Genomic DNA, 23,135 nt, shown 5'->3' with positions numbered 1-23,135 from the left:
GTCCCCATGAGAATGAGGGTCATTAAGGATTACTTTCTAGTTTGGTCTGATCCTAGATGGCTGGAGCAGGCTAATTGCACAGATAGGAAAAACCTTCTCTTGCTTTTCATCCAACTTTTTATTTAATCAACATATAGGTCCCAAATTAAAACTGTAAGACCATATCCTGCAGAACTGAAAGGGGCTCTGGAAAGTTAAGGAAGAGCGACAAGAGTGTCCGGATGTAGAAAATGGTGTTATAGATGCCAACCAAATGTTCAGTGACTAGGCGAATGCAAAAACTTCTGAATTCTGTTAAAAAATGTGATTAAAATGAATCACTGAAGCATAAAAAGGAAAGAGCAGGAACCTTTATAGAGTTAGACCAATGCCAGCTTGTTGTAGGAGTTAAGCAGATGAAAAGTATGAAGTGTTCCTTTATTCAAAATATTAACAAAACTAGTAGTTCTCTTGGTAGGACCAGCTTCTGGTCATGGTGTCTTTGGTGTTTCAGGGGTGCAAAAATATCCACAACATTAAAATCCAGGACGAGCAGAGATCAGCCACTGATCAAGCAGTAAATGTGTTTGTGCCTACACTGTTTTAAAAGCCTGGGAAAATATAATCTGGGAGATTATACAAATGCTGTTAATTTGGGGTTTATATTAGAATATTACCTCACTCTGCTTGAGTACCAAGACTCAGCCTGCTTGTAACCAGACCATTCAGTCAGATGAAAGAGAGATTTGCTTTGTGCAGTCTGTCTGCTCACTCTAAGCTTCAGTTCATCTCTGTTGGCCTGTGCAGACCATCAGGTTTTAAAGTACATTAATAAGTCAGACACGCATTTCAGGGACTTGAACAGAAAATGAGAATCAGTACAATGATTTTTTGAGATGGTGCAAAGAAAAAACCAAAGGTATGCAAATGGAAACAAAAATAATTTTTCTTGTTTCATGTACAGCTCATGTCTTCATAGAATCTGCCTGCCCTACAGCCTAGGAAATCCCCTTTGTGGCTGGTAGACTATTTAGATAGCGATGTGGACTTACAATTAAAATTTTAAAAAGCACAAGCATTTGTCTTATGCAGTGCTTTGTCTCGCTAGGTGAGATTGGTTTTTGTACACAGTTTTGTTTTATTTGAAGCATACATAAAGCTTTTGGTACAATCCACTATCCACGCTCCACTGTGTCTTTCTGGCAGACAAAATTGCTCATTCTTCAAAGCAAAAACAGAAGTGAATGTTTTATTTTATTATTAAAGAATCAAAGTACTATGCAGAAAAATATTTAATTGCTGTGAAATGGGTTTGCATACTGCTTTTGCTATTCTGGAAACCGTGTTACCCTAACTTAATTTTAAAACTAGATTATGTGTAACCTGCATCTCACATCATATGGAAGAATTAAAAGCAGCCTCTATAGAGAGTGGGTGCCCAGAAGCAAGACATGAGTTTTGCTGGTCAAAAATGGAAGTAGTAGTGTTCTGTTGCTAGGATGAAAATCAAATATGTGTTGAAAGTCACTAGAAGGGCTCCTGTTAATTTTCAAGGAGAATGCTTTTGGGCCTTGAACTAGTAGTGGATTACTTACCTCCTGAAGCACACAAGTCAGGGGTTCCCAAGCAAGCCTCAGAAGGCTTCTATACCCCAGGTGGGACTTGAACCCACAACCCCTGGTTCTAGAGGCCAGTGCCTGGTCCATTAAGCCACTGGGGCTGGACCCTGAAGCACACAAGGAACCAGAGAGAGAATGGTCAGAAGTTTTCTTTTACTGTCGGTCAGGAGTATCCCTTAATCTGTCAGACCTTCAGGGGGTAGCCGAGTTAGTCTGTACAGGATAAACTTAAAAAACAACAAATAGTCTTTAAAGTGCTACCAGACTAACAAAACATGTAGATGGTATCATGAGCTTTCGTGGGCACAGCCCACTTCTTCAGATGACCAGCAAGCCATGGGCTGTGCCCACAAAAGCTCATAATACCATCTACATGTTTTGTTAGTCTTTAAAGTGCTGTCAGACTATTTGTTGTTTTTTAAGCTTATTCTTTCAGACCTGTCTGACATAGTGAGAAATGGATGTAAATTAGGAGATGAACACTAAAAGTGCACTGTAGTTTGATTATAAAGAGCTTTAAATGAGTTTTAAGTGTTTTGATGTGTAGTGCAAGAACTCAATATCAAATGGCAATGAAATTAAAAATTAAAGGATATCAAGAGAGTGAATACGAGCATGTGCATTTACAGTGTTCTCTGGCATTCAGAAACATAAATATCTGAAGATATTGCAGTACAGTGTATGGTGATATTGGAAGGGTTATCATCCTGGCAATTCTCCTCTCTTCCAATAATATATTCCTCCCAGATGATTAATGGGGTTGAGAACTTTATTTTTATTGAGATTTTTTTGATAAAGGATTATTTGAACTGTTCTTCGCACAGGAAATATGATAAATTCCGTATTTTTCTGAATAATAAACAGTTGATAAATGTACATAAATTGAAAGTTTAACATCAATGTTTGTTCATTCTAAACTTTGTACAAATAAATTTGTAATGTTCACTGTTCTGCTCACTATATCCATGTGAATATATTTTTAATTATACCATGGTAAGTTACTACTTTTTCCATATAACTGCTGTTCCAAATGGTTTGTAATTTTAAATATAATGTATAAATTATAATTTGCTTTGCTTTTTTTCCCCTTTTAGAAACATGAAGATACAGACTGTCCCTGTGTCGTGGTTTCATGTCCTCATAAATGCAGTGTTACATCACTCTTGAGGAGTGAGGTAAGAAGTCATGCCCAGAGTTGTGCTGAAAAATTAAATAAAGCCCTATTCAACAGTGTTCAGGATAGAACTTTGTGATTAATAAGATCTCGCAAGAATTTTGCCAGAAGCCATTTCCTTATTACTATGTGAGATCTAAAGTAAAGGCTTATCTACCACTACAGTTAAGTGTGTGATAATTTTTTGATTTTTTTTAGTTATTTGTTAATAAAATATCTTTCAGAAATTCCTTTCCTAATTTTCTGTGTTTATTATACACGGCTTGTCAAAATCATAGAACCAGAGAGCTGAAAGAGACCTCAGAAGGTCATCAAGTCCAGCCCCCTGCTCTAGGCAGGGCCAATCCCAACCAAAAAATGAGCTTTTATCTTTCCTGCTTTCTCAATGGAAATTGAGTTAGAAGCACTTAATGAGGCCAGTAGAGCAGAACTTTTGAATAGTGTTATGCAGTACATGTTCTTCCATTTCAGTATTCAAATAGAATGAGAAATCTAAAATATAGCATTATAATCTGACATTAGAGATACCTTAAATCTATTGTTTATTTTGAAGAGCTTGTGGATTTGTTTGTGCAAAATAAGGTCATACTTAGTGATTACTTACAGATACCAAATTTTACATAAACAATCCTGCCACTTAAATTAGCTGAATGCACTACACCAGAATATTCTGGATGAAAGGTTTAAATCATTATTTTTGTTTTTCATCGGAAAAAAGTCATAACTGTTATGACTAGAGTTCATAAAAATATTTGCTAACAAAATTAAAATTGAGTCCCCAATTCAACCTCCATTTTAGTGCAAAGACAATTTTTAGTGTTATAAATCACAAAATTAAATTAGTTCGAAAAGAGTAATGGAAACTTTGAGTTTCTGATTCCAATTTATTCTGTATGGTAATTATTCAATAAAAATGAATGCTTGAAGTTGAAATCCTACAAATGTAAAACTGTTTTTTACTTCCCTTTTGTAAGCACCTTAATAAAACATTCTTTTACATCTATTTAATTTCTTGAACTTTCCTATAAACACAATCCATGCAAAATGACTTTGCCTGGTCAGTGATGGGTCTCATCTGCTTAGTGGTATGTGTCAGGGGTATAGCCTGACCTTAAATGCTGTTTTGATTTTCTCTCTTCATATCAGAAAAGAACAAAGCAGGCATTGAAAATGTTCAGAGAAGTATATAAATGAATAGCTGTTGTGTGGAGTTGGTCCATGCGAAAGATTAAAAATATTATTAGGACTCTTAAATTTAGAAAGTAGGAGAATAAAATACCTGCCACTTAGATATCATGGTATTATAGATGCCTTAGAAATATTTAAGTTAAAAAGAATTAGCTATATATACAAAATTCTGATGCTTCTTTTTACTCAGTACAAGGATAAGAAGGCACTTTTGGCTAAATTAATAGGCACCAAGTGTAAATGTCGAAAAGGAAACACTGTGAAACTCACTGCCACAGGGTAAAAGTTAAGTAAATAGTTCAGTCTTACTCGAGAGGATTCAGTATTTAATGTCTGTATTCCACACTATTGGGATAATATTACTGCTTTGAAGTAAAACTTATTAACAGCTGAGATTAAGAAAAAAATTCTTCTTTATGTTTGTCAGTTGCATCATGAAAGGTTGGAACCTTCCCCTAAATCCTTCAGCATTGGTCATGGTCAGAGAATGGATACTGGTGTAGACAGACCAATCCAGTATGACATTCTTTGTGATCAGGACCAACAAGCTTCTAAAGCTTTTAACTTATGTAGAAAATTCAGTTAATATTTTGAGCCAATAACTGCCTTTTGTATCTTACGATATTTAAATGTATTCCTTAATTTAATCATACCTTACTAGAGTCTATAAAGGCTGATGTGCATGTTTTCCTAACAATAAATACTTTTGTATAATTTAGAATGGGGAGCACATATTTGTTTCCCGCACGCCATATTGTCATACTTTAAATTCATCATTTTGAATTACTTTTCACTGGTATTCGGTTAGATTTTTTATTTTTTTGGACTGTTGTTCTTTTGATATAGGAATAAATCATTTTAGGATTATAAGAAGTGAATAATCATATTTAGTGCCCAAAGTGTCAGGCATTTTCCAACTGGATCTGCCCAAGAAATGTGCAACCTAAAATTAGGGATGTGAGCATATGACTGTGTAAAAGATTAACTGATTAGCTTGGCCTTATCAGTTAACATTCATAGTTATACCCAGGCACCTGGGGAGCTGGCTGCTTCCCTATGTTGCTGCGTCTGTATCTGAGGCAGCACTGTGGGGGCAGCAGCCAGCTCCCTGGGAGCCAGTATGCGCGGGGAGCTGGATTTAAAAGCTGGTTCCCCACGAACACCAACTCCTGGGGAGCACCCTGTGCTATTACCTCTGATACAAGTGAGACTTGTAACTGTTAAGTTTTTCAGTGGTTACATGTTTACACAATTACCCGCATTTTAACATCTCTACCTAAAATGTATACAGGCCCGTCTTTGCTATAAGTCCAAGATATGTTCCAAAAAAGTGGACTTACAGTGAAACAGCTTAAAGCGGGGATTTTTTTCCCATGTGGCTGACTTCCATTTGTTCATTTAAAAAAAAAAAAAACTTTTTTTTGGCATGACATAAGAGCAGGGAATGGGAGGTCTTATAATGCATCAGTTCCTACAAGCATCGATGACTTTAGTGCGGAATGGATTTACAGGGGTAACTTATAGCGGGGACACCCTGTATTAGGTCTTGTGCACATTAGTAGATATACTTACAAGATGATGATGTATACATCTAATTACATAAGTGGAGGGCAGCCTTGGGGCTCAATTCTGCCAGTAATTACTGATTCAGGAAAGCACTGCTCTTCAGAATAATGCCTATACATGATCTTAAATCCCACTGACATCAGTAAGAAATGCTTAAATGCTCTCCTGAGTAGTGATGGAGTTAAGAGTTGAGTGCTTAGTCCTTACAACTGTGAGTTGTCCCATTTGAAAACAAGAGGTCAACACACATCAGTAAGTGTGAAGCTTGATGATACGGATTGGCAGAGTTTGACTTTAATCAGCTGCCATCATTTCTGGCATCGTTTTGTTGACTGCTGATTAATTTTTTTTCTGATATTAAGAAAATGAATCTGAAGCCAAGTTGGATTATTAGGGAAAGCTGTTCTAAAGTGATGTAGGCAAATGCCTGCTTAACAGTTTGAGAAAATTGTGTGTGTTGTGCCATTCTTGGGAGTGCACAAAAAGTGAACATGGTGTTTTCATTATAAGATAGGAACTATTCTTAATATGTGTAAATGGTTGGCACAGTGCTTAGTTTTGAGGAAATGGAAGAAGTAGTGCCCCACTGAAGTCTTGTGTAGCACATGTACTTTTTCTTCTTTGATTTAATATTTTTTTCCTGAAATGTTTCTTTTGTAAATTTCTGCAGTACGTGATTAAAACAAAGTAAATGCTGTGTATGCCAAAGAGGGATTATTTAAGCTTCTCTGTAGGGCCACAGTTTCATATGCAGGCAGGATCAATTCAGGCCTTTTTTGGAGGTGGATGAGTTGAGTACCACAGGGCTTACTGTGCAGGTCTTTCAAGTAAGATCTTAAGTTTCTTGAACTCAGTAGAGCTATGACAGTTTACACTAGATGAGGATCTGGCCTATAGGTCCTCTCTGCTCTCTAAAGAAATAAAGCTCTAAAACACTTGTCAGAAGGGATAAGATTTTTCATAGTGTTCAATGGCCTTTCATTCCAGCTTTTAAGCAGTTTGCATTTTTTGTCCCCTAAAAATGGCTGCATTTCATTAGGGCTCTTTGTATACACTTCTGTGATTTTATTTTAAAGCACAAGTTATTTTCTGTGTTTATCATCAATCAGAACCTGTGTAAAAAGCAGGCCTTTTCCTACTTACGAACATTCACTCTTGTGTGCTATGTTATACCTGAGACTCAACTGCACCTTGGTATAAAGTATTTGTCTGTTTCATGCTGTATTTGTTTACAGTCTTCATTGTTTAGTTTTTTTTTCTGGCATTGAGAACTGCATGTCATGTTTTGACAGTCTGTTCCTAATGGAACTAGAGTTAGAAAAGATGTATGTTACTACAGTGAAACTGGTCTTAAGTGACTATCCAACAGACCAGCAAAAGTCATTTGTAAGTAAATACTGGCCTTTAATTAAGTCAAACAAAAATGTATGGAAAGTCTTGGATTTCTATAAAGTGTTTTTAATGGGGTTGCCTATAGGAACGGTCTTCAGTGGAGGTTTCACTGTAAATAAATGTGTCTCTCTGTATATTGTATTGGAATGTGCGTGTGGTTACATGTGTATATGCACTCTGAGTCAGAGTGGAGATAATATACATACATGTACTGTATGTTTTACAAATGGAACACAATACAAACCTGATAATCTGTGCCCTTTATATGTTCTGAGCATTATCATGCAAACGGTTTCTGCCAAAACTCATATTTTTTTCCTATTGCAGTTGAATGCACATTTGTCAGAATGTATTAATGCCCCAAGTACCTGTAGTTTTAAGCGTTATGGCTGCACTTTTCAGGTCAGTATATAACAATTATACTTCCCAAATGATGAAAGTCTGCAATAAGAAAATTTAACATTTTGACATGAAAGTTGCAACTTCTCTGCTCTTGGTTAAGAAACATTGATCCAGTTGCATGAGTGGTTAAGACTATATGCAGCAGGTGTTCGTTTTTGCATACTTTTTATGTAAATTATAAAGAGCATACACACACACTGGCAATGTCTTGGGATTCATTTAGCCAGTTACAGATGTCTTAGATCTTAAGATATTATATTAAAAATTTTAACTTCCCCTCTTTGAAATAGGAGAGTCATTTTTTTTCACCACAAGTTATCTAGTAATTTCTGCTGTTCTATGACAGTATTTATTTTTTTCTGATTTAAATTTAGTTTCTTCTGTTGGCAAATATGAATATATACATGATTAAAAATAGATTGGCCCACTCAGAATGTATAGATGGTGTGTGTGTGCGTGTGTGCGCGCGCGTGTGCATAGTTGAACCACAGAATAGAATTAATAAAAACTGCAGATTAAATCCTAGAAGTCACCACAAAGCAAGAAAAAACCTGAGTGTAGTTTTTCCCTATATGCAATATCTTACTTTTCATACTATGTGTTTGATCATGTCAGCGAATTCTGACAATTTACATAAAAATTCAAAAGCTGCTGACAGGAAAAAAGGAGTTGATCACATTAAATGCAATAATTTTGAAGTTCATGGTAACCTATGAAATCAGATCTATGTGTAGCAACTCTCCTATAAACCTTCTTTTCCACTGATACCTTAAAGCCTGTTCTGAGTCCCATTGAAGTATTTTTCCCATTAATGCCAAAGGATTTTGGATCAGGCCTTTAATATTCTGCAAGTGAACAAATAAAACATTCAGCAATTTAAACAGAAAAATACAGTTGATTTCTCAACTGTAGAAATAACAAATGATATAGCATTGCCCACTGTTATGTCTTATGTATCACTGTTCATTCTTTTTATGTATGTATATGTGTGTATATATGTACATATATCCACATATATATTTTTGAATATTTTATATAGAGTATATACATTGAAGATCATTGAAATTTTTCCAGTTGCTGGCAACATATCTAGATTCAAAATAAATATAAATTGCCTTGCAAACAGTTGCTGAAGTATGGCGTGAAGTAAAAGATAACATGATCTGCATCTTATGTACTCTGTATACTATCTATGTGTGTTTTGTAAACTTAAAGTGGTTATTTGTACCAACATTTGCAGACTGCGCAGGGACAGGAAATCTGAACATCATAAAGCAACAGTGGATATGTCTTTCTAACTTCCTATAAATTAGCCACTCTAAACTGTTTTAGTTAACAGATTCTACACAGTTGGCAGTTTCCAGTGATGATAAATTTACCTTTACTATTTCTCTTTTATATTTACATCAATGGAAATTTTACAGTAATTTTACAGTAATTTATAAAATGGTTAAACTATTTGTGGTATCAGATGTTTGAGTTACATGACTTGAGTTTTATTATTTTTTATGATAAAAGTTATAGAAATGGTTTTAAAACAATTCATTTTGTACGTCTTTTCTCCATTTTTATTGCATCTGATAAAATAAGCACATTGGACATATACAGCAATTGGATTAAAAAGCTCTACTAAATGTATTTCTCACTTTTTTATGAGTTCCCAAGTAGATTTCCCCTCTATATTTTTGCAAAGTACATTCGTGTACCAAAATATATGTAGTGTTGGTTTTATATTCTTGTGTTATATTATTGGGTTTTTTTTTAAAGTGAAATTGGCTAAAATGTATAAATTCTTTGTTGTCACAGGGAACAAATCAGCAAATTAAAGCACATGAAGCCAGCTCAGCAGTGCAGCATGTTAACTTATTGAAAGAGTGGAGTAATTCTCTAGAGAATAAGGTATATCTTCTACTAACTTTAATTTTCATGGATTTCTTTAAATTCTATAAAAACAGAGAAAAAGACTTGTTCAGAAGCTGTTTTGAAATACAGCTAAAGCACCCCTAGGTTCAAAACCCTGTAAATTAGTGTAACATTTGTATTACAAGAAAATAAAATTGGCTTCACATGTAAATATGTAAATTTTTATTAACTTGCTACTATGAATTTAGTATTAAATATTTAATTTATTAAACCAGCAATCATTAAATTTTCCCTTCAGTCTTTTTTCTTATGAAAGTGCTGTTAGGGAAAGTACTGTAGTGTTAGGAGCTGCATCTACCTGTGTATTTTTCTGGAGATCAGATCCTGGAAAACTGCACATACTGAACCGGCTTCATTTTTATTTTAAATTTATCAAGAGCCCTCCAAGCTTCTTGGCCTGAAGAGACTTTTATTAATCAACATGCTGTTACTCTCAGGTCAGCTGGTTTCTGTTCTGATGCTGGGTCTGTTTGAAGTTCACATACTACAGTGCTCCCTTGGAACTCTTGTCTTTAAAGAGTTTTGGGATATTGGGGGAATTTATTGTGAGACCAATCACTGCAGATCACCTCACTAACAGCTACAAGTCCTTTAGGGCATTTAGGTTGTGTTTAAAAAGCAGACTTTCGTAGTCTTCAACTTTACGATATGTTTCAGTGCTGCACCCGATCAATAGTGTAATGAGTCAACATATTTTAAAGTGACAGGTCTTAAAAGGGTCAGTGTTTTATATAAAGCATTATTTTGATAGCTTAACCAAATATCAAATTACTTTTAATCTGGTGTTTCTTAACAAATTCTCCTAAATCTAAAAGTAGAAAAGTCTGCAGAATCATTAGCCTGTTTTGGAGGAGGTGGGCAGTGTCAAGTGAAGGCATATATATATTAAAATAACGCGCAACATAAAGCAATTCACATGTGAGCCCATTGGCAAATAGAGACATAATCCTATTATTTTAGTCAATCTACAGAAGTTTATTTCACTGAACTAGGTGGAGAGCAATTTCTCTGCTGTGCTAGCATTTTTTTCCCCTCAGAAGTTCAGAAAACAATTTTTCCTGTTCTGGAGGACTCTAATGTGTTTTAGTCAGATGTATTTCTTTGTGTAAATTTTAGTTTCGCTGCAAAGAAGAACAGCATCTCAGTTTACCCTCACCTTTTCGATCTAAGAAACTCCCATAATTTTAGTGGTAATGTAGATACCAAAATGCTTCAGCTTTAACAGATTCAGTTTTATATTCTGATTTTCTCTCTTCCTAATTTGAGTCAAGATATAATATTTATTTTACATAATTAAAAGAAACCTCTTCCATTGATTTACAGTATATTTTTCTTACATATTGCACTTAAAAATAATTGCCCTGATACGCATGTTATCATTCAAAAGCTGTTGAGAAATTCTGTCTCTCTTTATTGTTTTTAGTAGTAAGAAAATTAAAGCCTTGGTATGATTTTTTTTCACCAAGTTGTAGAGCATACGTGTTTATCACAGTTGTCTTTTTGCACTTCCTGCTTTGTAGACTTCTTCCTATTCATAATGAATGAGTTGAATCACTGGAAATCCCAGGACAGTACCAAGTTACCAGAATAGCTAACCACATATCACATGTCAGTGATTTTTATTGTCAAGAGATGTTACAAATTGGATTGTGACTTAGGCCAAGTCTGCACTGCCATTTTACTGCCTTTCAGCTTTCTGGCTCAGGGTTCTGAAAAAACACTCCACTCCTGTCCCTGAGCACAAGTTACAGCTCTGTAAAGCACCAGTGTAAACAAGTTTCCAGTTCTGTTAATTACTCCCCTCACACGGGTGGCTTACATAGAGTGATAGGAGAACAACTTCCCAGCACTCCTGCCATGGTCAGACTTTTGCTTTAAAACACTGCCACAGCTGTGCTTTACTTTTAGGCATGTAAACAAAGCCTAAGGACCTTCTTCCAGTAATTCATGGCACTGAATGCATTAGGGTGAAGAGAGAACTTCTGAAGAATATAAGTGAAATCTTGACCACACTGAAGCCAACAGGAGTTTAGCCACTGACTTAAGTGAGGCCAGAAGTTCATCCTGTGTACTTAACTGGGTTGGTATGGAGGGAAATAAAAGAAGTTAACTGCTCCCATTCAGAATACATTTTTGATGTCACATAACACCTAAATGGTGTACTAACTGAAAACCTTCAGGCTTGCTGTCTGTTGTCACTTCCAAAGTATTTGCTAAATGATAACATCAGTGAGTGAATATTGTTGTTGACAGAAAAGTAAGGAGATGAAACAAATGTATAGCCAATGAAAACTTTGGATGGTGGGGAATCTGAATTTCATGATTTAAATCATTCTTTGTAGTGGCTCAAACTATAGAAGCCTGAATCAAAATACTCTGGGATTTTGGGAGGCTGGGAATCGTGACACACTCAAAATTGTGTAACTTCTCTAAGTCCTGCTATGTATGTTTAAATACAAAGCCATGCCATATGATTTAAATGTGGAGATTGACTATTTAATCCAATCTTGTAGGGGATGAGAAATGTTTTCATTTCTTATCTGGAAGTGTGAATTGGTTTCCTAAAATAGAATTCTGAAATTGCAAAATAATGCCTTTATTCGTTAAATGCTTTTGGAACACAACAACATAATAACACTGAAATATGGCAAGCAAGTGAAGAAATTATTTATTTGATTTCAGGTACAGTACATAAAATGCTGATAATAGTTTTGTTTCCTTTTGTGCTCCCTTTTCTGATTAATGTAATCAAATTCAGACAAATGAAATGTGATTCCTGTCTATTTATCTCTATTCCTGCATGAGTTACTTTTAGATTCATTGTTCTCACACCCAAATGTAGCATTTTGTCTGACCTAAGGATCATAAGATATGGCCCTATAACTGCATAGAAAATTCCAATACAAGGCAGGCCATACAATGTAGCTTACCTAAAAATGGAAATATAATACCTGCAGCACAGATGCAGCTGGCTTGTGATCAGGAGACATGGAGAGGAAAATAATGAGAGAAAGAGAATGGCAAATTTCACAATCAAGTAAAAACTCTGATTCATTAAGGAAAAGTTGGATGCACAAATTAGAGTAGCTACCCAGAAGGTCTGATTTTATTCAGAAGGAAATCTTTCACATGGTTTAACTGTTCTTGAAAAATATCCCCAATACACTTGGTATGCTTTTCTTCAGTGGTGGCAGTTTTATCCCTCTGTAATGCAAGAAAAAAATCAGCTTCATGCCTTATTTCTACTAGACCCTCTTCTATTGTGTTATACTAGAAATGAGGTATATGATCTGCTTGTGGTGCGATCATGTCCCCTTAAGTTTTTAGTGCTGTTGAGCACTCTTAATTTGTCTGGGTATTCAGCGATTGCACTTTGCGGGGATGGAAATCACTACTTCTTAACCTTGCCTTGTAAAGATCTCGTTCTTGACTCTGAGACTGGCAGTGAAGTAACAACACAGAAAATACTGAGCAAGGTTTTAAAACAGCAAAAATGATGATGCACCAAGAGTTGTGCCTACTTCGCTGTAAGTCAAGGTTGTCGTAATCAGATAAGCGTTAAAGCAGTTGTTTCCAGCTTTTTTTTAAGCACAAGATCATGTCTTGAATTTAAGTGTAATCCAGGATCTATCTCAAACCCAAGTACTCTTGCCCTGCCTTCTTCCCTGCCCCTTCTCCAAGGCTCCGTCCCACCTGATCTCTTCTCTGCAGCCCTGCCCTGCTCACTTCCTCCCCCTCCCTTCCACATCTTCACTCACTTTCACTATGCAAAGACAGGGATTTGGCATGTAGGCTCTGGTCTTTGGCCAAGGGGTTCGGAGTGTGGGAGGGGCTTCAGGCTAGGAGAGCAGGAGTAGCTCAGGACTGGAGCAGGGGTTCATAATGTGGGCTCCGGCTGGATACTATTTACCTCAGTTGGCTCGCAGGCGGTGGTGCACTAGGGTAAGGTAGGCTCAGCCCCACCCTGGCCCTGCACTACTCCTGATAGTGGCTAGCATGTGCAGCAGCCCTCCTGGGGCAGAGGAGCAAGTGACTCCACATGCTGTCCCCCATCCTTAGGCACCACCCTTACACTTCCCAATAGCCATGGTTACCCATTCCTGGCCAAGGAGAGCTATAGGGGTGGCGCTGGCAGGCCAAGGCAGCATGTGTAACTCCATGCCCTGCCTCCTCCAGGGGCTACAGGGACATGCCAGCTACTTCCAGGAGAATGAGAGAGATCCTCCTTTGAGGATGCTGAGCATGTTCAGACATAGGAGCAGCTGCCATCAAGCTCCTTCCATCCCGAACCCTGTCGTATTCCCCCTCTCTGTGGAGATGGGGTATAGAGGTGGTGGGGTTGAGGACACCCTGACATCAGTTTCCCCCTCTTCTTCCTCCCCCATATTGCACAGCAAGCAGGATGCTCCTGGCGGCAGCTCTAAGACAGCGGGGCAGGAAAAGCAGTGGGGGGGAGGGATAGCTGAAGTGCTGGCACTTGATAGCCTCCCAGCCAAACCAGTCAGGATCACCTGTCAGAGGCTCAAAGATAAACTAGTTGATCCTGATTTACTGGTTGGTGACCTCTGCACAAAAAGTTGTCTTGGCGTTGCTTAGTTCTGTTGTTTAAATTTGTTATAATTAATTAGTCTGAGGGACTTTCCCATTTGTTTTATTGGATCAAAAATGGTGTTTTGTATTCTCTGTCAGAAGCACTGCTGAGATGTAATGAGTCAAACCTTGTCTAGATGTCAAATACTTTGTTTTATTGTTGAAGAACATACCAATAGTTGTAGCCATGTTGGTCCCAGGATATTACTTCACCCACTGTGTCTTGCTCATAGGGACAATGCGTGCTTTTTGCCAGAAGGAAATTATGTAAAAGCTTTTTGTGGCTCCTGAAAGATGTTCCACACAGTATTCCAATGACATGGCTGATGGTTTAAAAATCACAACCAGTCACAAATGAATAGTATGTATAAAAAGGTGTGTCCCTACAGACAAAGAATATCCTCATTAGCATCCTCTTTGCGTGCTAGTCTACCCTTTTGGATTTTCTCTGGCTTCACAGATTTCAGCTACTTTGACCACCTTTCTTTAGTGCCCAGCCATCCCAATCCCACTGAATTACCATACTTGATTAATTTGTTTAGATTAGGATTTAGCATGGGGGAATAGTATTTACTAAACTTCATCCTTCCTACATAGAACTTTTTAATGCTACTTTTCTTTGGCATTTCTCTAAGTAAAATTAGTAAACCAAACCCAGTCTGGAGCTAAATAGGCTGCTTCCTCTGAACTTCTAACCAACTCCATGCTAGGGAGTCAGTTGAAAGCCTGGACACTGACCTATTAAATACGAATCCAATTAAACAGTTGTGTTTAGAGATCATATTTATTGCTGCCTTTGCATATCCCTTTTTCTCGTTTCTTAGGCCAAGAGGTATCAATACAATTATGTGGGAGGAGGACAAAAAAGCCATTAGAAGTTTCAGATTTTTCTGGTAGTTATGGAAAGAGATTTTGCTAGGATCTTTCTTCTGAATTTAAGGGGAAATCTGTAGGACAGTTTTAAAAAATGAAGTTATAGGTATTTTCATCAGTTTTGGCAGGAGTAATTGTAGAATTTTTTCCAGGTGGCCATGCTCCAGAATGAAAGTTTGGAAAAGAACAAGAGTATACAAACTTTACATAATCAGATTTGTAGCTTTGAAATAGAAATTGAAAGACAGAAGGAAATGCTGCGGAATAATGAATCTAAAATACATCATTTACAGGTAAGAATTTTAGACTCTCCCCATTAAAACAAAAAATGACAGTAGCTTCTGTTCTGTGCCTTTACACTTGCTAAGTGAGGGGGTCTAGTTAAAAAACAACAAACCATTATACTAAAAAAGAAGTGTATAAAACAAAGCTTTTAAATGTACCCTTTTTCTTGCTCAGCAGCTGGTTTTTCATATGTAAATCTTTTGATGGATTTTAAAAGTTTTCACTAAAATGTTAATTGGACTATTTTAAAAAAACTGACTTGCCCGAAAAGCCTATTTTTTTAAAAAAAGTTTAAAGCTAAATTGTACCTGGTCAGAAAAGTACTTGTAATCCTAAGAATGTAATTCCTTTTTGTTGCTTTATAAATAAAAAGTCTGCTTAACCAGACCACTGCCAAGTTAGAAGCAAAGGCCAGTTAAATCCCATTAAATTGTCTTATGCTCACTCTGTATTTTCTTTCTCCTTTTTGGTACTTACGAATGAAGGTATTCATCATGGTTGAAATTCACCCTTATACAGAGTCAGCATGAGTCTCTGCACTGCATTTGAGTATATATTTTTCTCCCATATATCTAGTGACTTTATGCCTGATTTTTTCAGAGAAAATAGTACCATATGCTTATATAGAACTTTTCACCCTCAAAAATTTCTTTATAAGTTATAAAGGTATTGTTGCAAACAACATTCTGACACATCTAGACATCTCCATCTCTCGAGTGGAACATAAGCAGCTTTAACAGTATGCTGAAGTAGTATACATCAGTTTTCAAAAGGATGTAAGTAACAGTGTCCTCTTCAGTTGATGTTGCAGGAGAAATGCAGGTATTTTAAGCAGTATGTCACTACCCAAACAAAAGTATAACATGGGTTCAGTTTTGTCCTTCTAAAAGTTGGCATGTTCAGCAGAACTGTATCCCAAAACTAGTATGCTGGGGCTGTTACTTCAGTGTCATCTAGAAGTCCCATGTATTTGAAACATCAGAACTAACTCCATAGCATCTGTTTCTTGGCCTTTCCTATTCAAGTTGTGATGGTGACAAACCCTGCATAGGTGGTGGTCTAAGATATGGTAGCATGCTTGCAATGTTGCATTCCAGCACTGTAAAAGTAGTTCAGGGTAGCAGCATATTTTTTTCTGTATCTTGGCACTTCCTGGTTCATCTGAAGATTATTATTTTTCTTTGCATTCTGTTTCTGGACCCCAATCAAAGATCAGGGCCCCATTATGTGAAACGCTGTCCAAACATAACAAACTTAAGGGTGTGCTTTACGTTTGTGTGCCTCTGTATTCATTGAACGAATGAACTTAGCTTGAAGTAAGTTATCTTGAAAATTTTTCACATCCAGTTCTCTCTTTTAATCACTAATGGTGGGAAAGGAAATATAAGAAAAGAGAGAACAATGTTTAATGAGGTACTGGCAACTTACTATAATTTTTTTAACTTGTTTAAGCCATGGTGGTGTTCTGCTTCTATTTGGAACATAAGAACATATTTTAACACATTTTAATCAGAAGGAAATAGATGTCCCTTTGATGGCAGATGGGGATTGAAGAGGTTTGTCCCCCCATCGTTTATTTATCTCCGTCTCCTACATACATTATTCCAAACCAAATAGTGCCCTTAATGTTACTTCAGTCTGATTTCTCTCATGTGCTGAAATCACGGTCTCTATCAGATTTGCAAGGGCAGTCTGTGAATATATATTTTGATTTCCTATGAACTGTTTGGCCAGTCTCAACACCTGTTGGATGACAGAAAGTATTAATTATCTATTGTGAGCTGCTCTTTTTCCAGACCATGTAAAGAACATAAGAATGGTCATACTGGGTCAGAACAAAGGTCCATCTAGGTGATTATCCTGTCTGCCAACAGTGGTCAATACCAGATGCCCCAGAGGGAAAGATCACAACAGGTAATCCTCACGTGATCGTCCCATCTCCCACTTGCAGACAAACAGAGGCTAGGGACACCATTTTTACACATCCTGGCTACTAGCCATTGATGGACCTAACCTCCATGAATCCATCTATCTCTTTTTTTGAACCCTGTTAAGTTCTAGCCTTCTCTGCATCCTCTGGCAAGGAGTTCCACAGGTTGACTGTGCGCTAAGTGAAGAAAAACTTCTTTTTCCTTGTTTTAACCTGCTCCCTATTAATTTTATTTGGTGACCCCTAGTTCTTACACTGTGGGAATAAGTAAGTAAATAACTTTTCTTACGTTGTTGAAGTACCAAAGCCACTAATAGTTGTAGTATAGTGCTGCATAGTTTGTTTGAACAGGCATTAATTGCGCAGCATGAAAGTCCTATGCATACTGATAACTTCCAGTAGGCTATCAGTATTAGCTTCCGTGCAAGCTTCCTTTGTATTGGGTACAGCTGTTTCATTGATTACAATTGTTAATTGTTGTCTGCTTTGCAAGACACTTTGGCAACAGTGATCTTAACAGTTCTGAGTATAAAGGCATTAAAAGACAAGCGGGTGCTGGCAGGAACCTCAGCACTTGAGACCTTTTTTGTTCAGACTGATTTTCTCTGTCCTAGTCTCTAAGGTAAACTTTATTACTTTCTTTGATTGAGTTTCATAACCTTGACAAGGAGGCCACAAACTGTTTTCTTACCCACCATTTCATAGAAGCAGACTGGGTATGTATTGGTAAATCTCCATTATCAATGGATGGTAATGCTCTAGAAAAGCTATGTCTTTCCTAGAACTTTAAACAACTACTTTGAGTAGTGTCCCTATGGGTGCTACACTGTAGGTATGTTTGTGTCTATTCTGGATTTAAATGATATCTCTTCTGCAGGGAGGCAATACCGGTTAAGATGAACACTGCTGCTGTGCTCTCTGCCTTAGAGGCTCATATGTTCCATAAAAGTGTACCTTCTGGCAACAATGGAAGGCTAGATCCCAAAAGAACTAGGTATTAAAGTTGAAACCCCTCCTATGGAAGGTGCTCTTAAATTGATGTCTGACCCTAGCCCCATATCACCTCTGTGGTGAAGATTGTTCACAGATCTGTCAGCCTCTAAGGTTGAGCTAAGGAGAAAATCTTCTGATTTCCCTCACAAATTTGCCAAAAAGAGGGCTGCAAGCCCTCAAACTGAGTTCTCGGGCTGGTGGAGATCCCCAGCATACTTGTTCACCTCTGCACCAGTTGCTCCAAAACACGGTACTCATAGGACAGATGGGTCCTCTACTGCAGACGCTGCCTATAAACCTAAAAATCTGCAGGGCACAAACTCTGAAACAGCACTGTCAAACTCACTGTCAAAGGCAAAAGGAAAGATAATACCATCTCCGCAAAAATGCTGCTGAAGTGGAAATCTGTGGTACAGACTATTTCCAAACAGCCCACAGTCATCCCGCACAAGATCTCTGCCAGTTTCCTCGGTACTGGCACGTCAGCGTGGACAAGCCCTTTCAGCACCGATCACTGCGGTACCACAGGAGTTAAATTTTTTTTGAGATTTCATGGTGGCTGAGACTCCAGTGTCCCAGCTGCTTTGGTGCCAGGGCCCCAGTACCTAACCCATCTTGATCCCTAGAATCACTGCTAGTGCTGACATGCTCACCTTTTCTTGTCTCCTTCACTACTATACAGCAAGAACTTAAATAATGACCATGATGCTATCCTCTCATAACCCTCACACATGGCTCATATCTACATCAACCAGGGCACTCCCTGTACATCATTGGTCTGAGCCTCAACGCTCCTGTTATCACCACTGGTGGATTCCACCACCCATGCCCTTTCTCCCACCCCAGTAGCCATATTAAGACCCATAGGTAGCCTATAAACATCATATTTCTTGGACATCTGGTGTTTCCTACCAAAAATTGATAAGATCGTCTCCTTCAGCCTCTGTTGCCAGAGCCCCAGAACTTTAAGAGGAAACTTTTGAGGAGCAAGAGGCCATCCTCTATCACAACAGCATGTAAAAGGACCAATAAAAAGTACTGTGTGCCTTCCAAGGATGCAGAATTCCTTTTTCCAGAACCTTCGCCTATCTTCATCATTATGGCTGCTGTGAATTCCCATCAACAGCATCATACTAAATCCACCCCTTATGAGAGACTAGAAGAGACTTGATTTATTTGGTAGGAAGGCATACTTCAAGATTGCATATTATCAAGTCTTAATGGGAAAGCATGACCACATGAACTATGCTAAACTTAATATATTTATTGACCATTTTCCAGAAGCACTATAGGAACAGTTTCAAGGACCAGTCAGTAGCAGGAAGATGGATACAGCAGTTTGCGTGATATCGGTGGTGGTGATGTGATGGGCATTGTGGTGTCACTTCTCAAGAGTGACGGAAGAGGTACAGGAATGGTCAAGGCTCCAAACTTTTGTCAGACAAGACTCACTCCAAACTCTTAAGGACTCCGGTGCCACACTGCATTCACTACAGATCTCCACACCAGGAAAAAGAGTGGAAATTCAGTTCTTCATAATCCCATAGGTACCGACCACTCCAATACCTGCCCTCACAGCATTACTATGAGCCACAGCAAAAGAGGTCTAGTATTCAAAGGCATTAAACCACTGCTCAGTCCTTGGTACATCAGCCTTCCACTTTGAAACAGCAGTTTGAATGCCTTGGTTTGAGGCCCTGAAAGACCACTCCCCACAACAGCTGAAACCTACATGGATTTCACATTCCTTTGGATGTCACCTCTTTCTTTTCCTCCAGTGCTAGAGTACTTAGTTTCCAACAGATGGGTTGTGGTGGTAATTTCCAAGGTTCTTCTGTCCAGTTTACTGCTCTCCCACCCCATCCCTTTTCAGGGACCTTTTCTCGCAAGACTATTAAGAGAGGAAATAGATCATCTCCTTAGGAGCCAAAGAACCTGTTCCTGTGCACTTCGAATGAAAAGGCTTTTATTCCCAAAGTTTCCTGGTTTTCAAGCGAAAAGGAGGTTGGAACACCATACTAGATCTAAGAGTACTAAACAAGTTATAAATTAATGGAGATTGCCTATCTCCTAGAACTGGAAGGGACCTTGAAGGTCATTGAGTCCAGTCCTCTGTCTTCACAGCAGGACCAAGTACCATCCCTGACAAACTTTTGCCCCAAATCCCTAAATGGCCTCCACAAGGATTGAACTCACAACCCTGGGTTTAGCAGGCCAATGCTCAAACCACTGAGCTATCCCTCCCTCCTGATAATTCAAGATGGTCACGCTAGTAGCAATTATTCCATCTCTAGAGCAAGGAGATTGGTTCTCAATCTTTGACATCCAGGATGCTTACTTGAATATAAGTATCAGAGGGGTAGCCGTGTTAGTCTGAATCTGCAGAAGCAATGAGGAGTCCTGTAGTATCTTATAGACTAACAGATTTTTTTGGAGCATAAGCTTTCGTGGGCATAGACCCACTTCGTCTGATGCATGTAGTGGAAATTCCAGAGGCAGGTATAAATATGCAGGTATAAGAAAAGAGTACGAATCAAGAGTAAGACTAGAGATAATGAGGTCAATTCAGTCAGGGAGGATGAGGCCCACTTCTAGCAGCTGATGTGGAGGTGTAGAACACCAAGAGAGGAGAAACTGCTTTTGTAGTTGGCTAGCCATTCAGTCTTTAGAATTAAACAAACTGATGGTGTCAAATTTGCAGATGGATTGTAGCTCAGCAGTTTCTCTTTGAAGTCTGGTCTTGAAGTTTTTTTGTTGCAGGATGGCTACCTTTAAATCTGCTACTGTGTGTCCTGGGAGATTGAAGTGTTCTCCTACAGGTTTTTGTATATTACCAAAACTTCAAGATCAGACTTCAAAGAGAAACTGCTGAGCTACAGTTCATCTGCAAATTTGATACCATCAGTTTATGATTAAACAAAGACTGTGAATGGCTAGCCAATTACCAAAGCAGTTTCTCCTCTCTTGGTGTTCACACCTCCACATCAGCTACTAGAACTGGGCCTCATCCTCCCTGACTGAATTGACCTCATTATCTCTAGCCTTACTCTTGATTGGTACTCTTTTCTTATGCCTGTATATTTATACCTGCCTCTGGAATTTCCACTACATGTATCCGACGAAGTGGGTCTTTGCCCACGAAAGCTTATGCTCCAATACATCTATTAGTCTATAAGGTGCCACAGGACTCCTTGTTGCTTTTACTTGAATATATTGATCCAGCCTGTAGACAATTCCTCCATAGACAGTTCCTCAGGTTTTCCCTTGGTCAGGATCATTACGTGTACAGAGTACTTCCTTTTAGCCTCTAACCCGCACCCAGAGTATTATCCAAGGAAAAGAAGAGTTATCCTGAAGGAACCATTTATTGCTTCTTGATATGATTGACTGGCATCTTAAATGCATAACTTTGCTAAATACTGAAAATCATGGTCTTAATAAAGCTTAATGTGGCTTATTACAACAGTTGTAGCCTGCTAACTCTTCTTTTTGTTCTGTAATTACTAGGGTGTTAACAGACCACTTCACCCTTGAATGGTCCCTGGGTGTAGCTCTACACTACAGGACAATGTCTATGTAAGGTGCACAACTCGGACCATGTAACTGGAGTTACCTTAGGTCAAGTTGCTGCAGGGTCTACACTCCAAGGGGTCGACAGGAGAAACTGTCCCATCAACTTCCCTTATGAGTCTCATTCTGGTGGAGTACCAAAGTTGATGACAAGTGATCAGCAGTCAATTTAGCGGATCTTTACTGGACTTGCTAAATCAACTTGCAGGGATTCTCATAGAATCATAAAATACTAGAACTGGAAGGGACCCCAAGAAATCAGCAAGTCCAGTCCCCTGCCCTCACGGCAGGAACAAGCGCCATCTAGATCATCCCTGATAGATGTTAATCTAACTTGCTTTTGTGGAATCTACATCATTGGAGATATATAACTTCCTTAAACAATTTATTTCATTGCTTAACCATCCTGACAGGAAGTTTTTCCTAATGTCCAACCTAAACCTCCCTTCCTGCAATTAAGCCTTTTTCTTTTTGTTCTATCATCGGAGGTTAAGGAGAATAGTTTTTCTCCCTGCTCCTAGTAGGACTCTTTTAGGTATTTGAAAGCTGCTATCATGTCCTCTCTGTCTTCTCTTTTCTAAACTAAACAAACACAATCTTCCTTCATAGGTCATGTTTTCTAGACCTTTCATATTTTTTGTTGCTCTTCTCTAGACTCTTGCCAATTTTTCCACATCTTTCTAGAAATGTGGTGCCCCAAATTGGACACACTGCTCCTCATCAGTGCAGAGTAGAGTGGAAGAATGGCTTCTCATGTCTTGCTCACAACAAACCTATTAATGCATCCCAGAATCATGTTTGCTTTTTTGCAGCAGTGTCACACTGTTGACTCATATTTAGCTTGTGGTCCACTATAACCCCCAGGTCCCTTTCTACAGTACTCCTTCCTAGGTAGTCACTTCCCATTTTGTATGTATGAAACTGATTGTTCCTCCCTAACTGGAGTACTTTGCATTTGTCCTTCTTGAACATTATCCTATTTACCTCAGACCATTTCTCCAGTTTGTCCAGATCATTTTGAATTATGACTCTCTAAATCCCTTGCAATCCCTCCCAGCTTGATTGCCACAGTGTCAATATCCCGGTAAGTATAGTATAGTTCTGTCCTTAGAATATGTGCTATGCTAAACTATTTGTTGCACCTAGTAGTTAGCAGTGGCACGCAATATCTTCCAAACTAGAGGAAGAACGCTGTGCAGTCCTAAAGCTTGTGTGTGTCACCAATAAAAGTTGGTCTAATAAAAGACTTTGCCTTGCCCACATTGTCTATCCCTTCCTTCCTTCCTGAAAGCTGCTGAGATCCTTTTGGAGTTCTACTGTCTAAGTTCTGGAGAAGGCTTAGTTTTACTAGCCAGGACTTGTCCTGAAATAATGTGTACAATTTTTATAAATGGATAAAATATAACAAATGAGTATCTGCCTTCAGAAAGATTAAAAATCACCCATTTCAGTATCCAGAAAAGGCATGTGTGGCTTAATGCAGTCATAGAGCTGTGTGTGTTAATAATCTGGAGAAGTCAGTGGCTGAAATAGAAAGTCATAAATAGAAAATTCATGTCTGTTTGAAAATTTATGAGTACAATGTGAGACATCTGCATGGTGACTAATGACATAATTAGAGAAAATATAATTCTCCACTGCTATATTAAAT

General features: G+C 38.1%; 1 protein-coding gene across 10 annotated transcripts in view; it reads left to right on the top strand.

The window, feature by feature from the left end:
• Positions 1-23,135, top strand: part of TRAF3 (TNF receptor associated factor 3) — a 98,732-nt gene that overhangs the window by 61,445 nt on the left and 14,152 nt on the right. For 9 of the 10 annotated variants that reach the window (XM_075926529.1, XM_075926527.1, XM_075926525.1 and 6 more), the window contains 4 exons: positions 2,693-2,773; positions 7,246-7,320; positions 9,127-9,219; positions 14,859-14,999. In XM_075926529.1, the coding sequence (XP_075782644.1) occupies positions 2,693-2,773; positions 7,246-7,320; positions 9,127-9,219; positions 14,859-14,999 (390 nt within the window). The remainder of the gene's footprint in view (positions 1-2,692; positions 2,774-7,245; positions 7,321-9,126; positions 9,220-14,858; positions 15,000-23,135) is intronic. The other variant, XM_075926530.1, reaches the window with a different exon arrangement.

This window comes from Pelodiscus sinensis, chromosome 4 (genome assembly GCF_049634645.1).
Source record: "Pelodiscus sinensis isolate JC-2024 chromosome 4, ASM4963464v1, whole genome shotgun sequence".
NCBI classification, from domain to species: Eukaryota; Metazoa; Chordata; order Testudines; family Trionychidae; genus Pelodiscus; species Pelodiscus sinensis.
The sequence above is the reverse complement of the archived record's forward strand: the minus strand, read 5'-3'. Positions and strand labels throughout refer to the sequence as shown.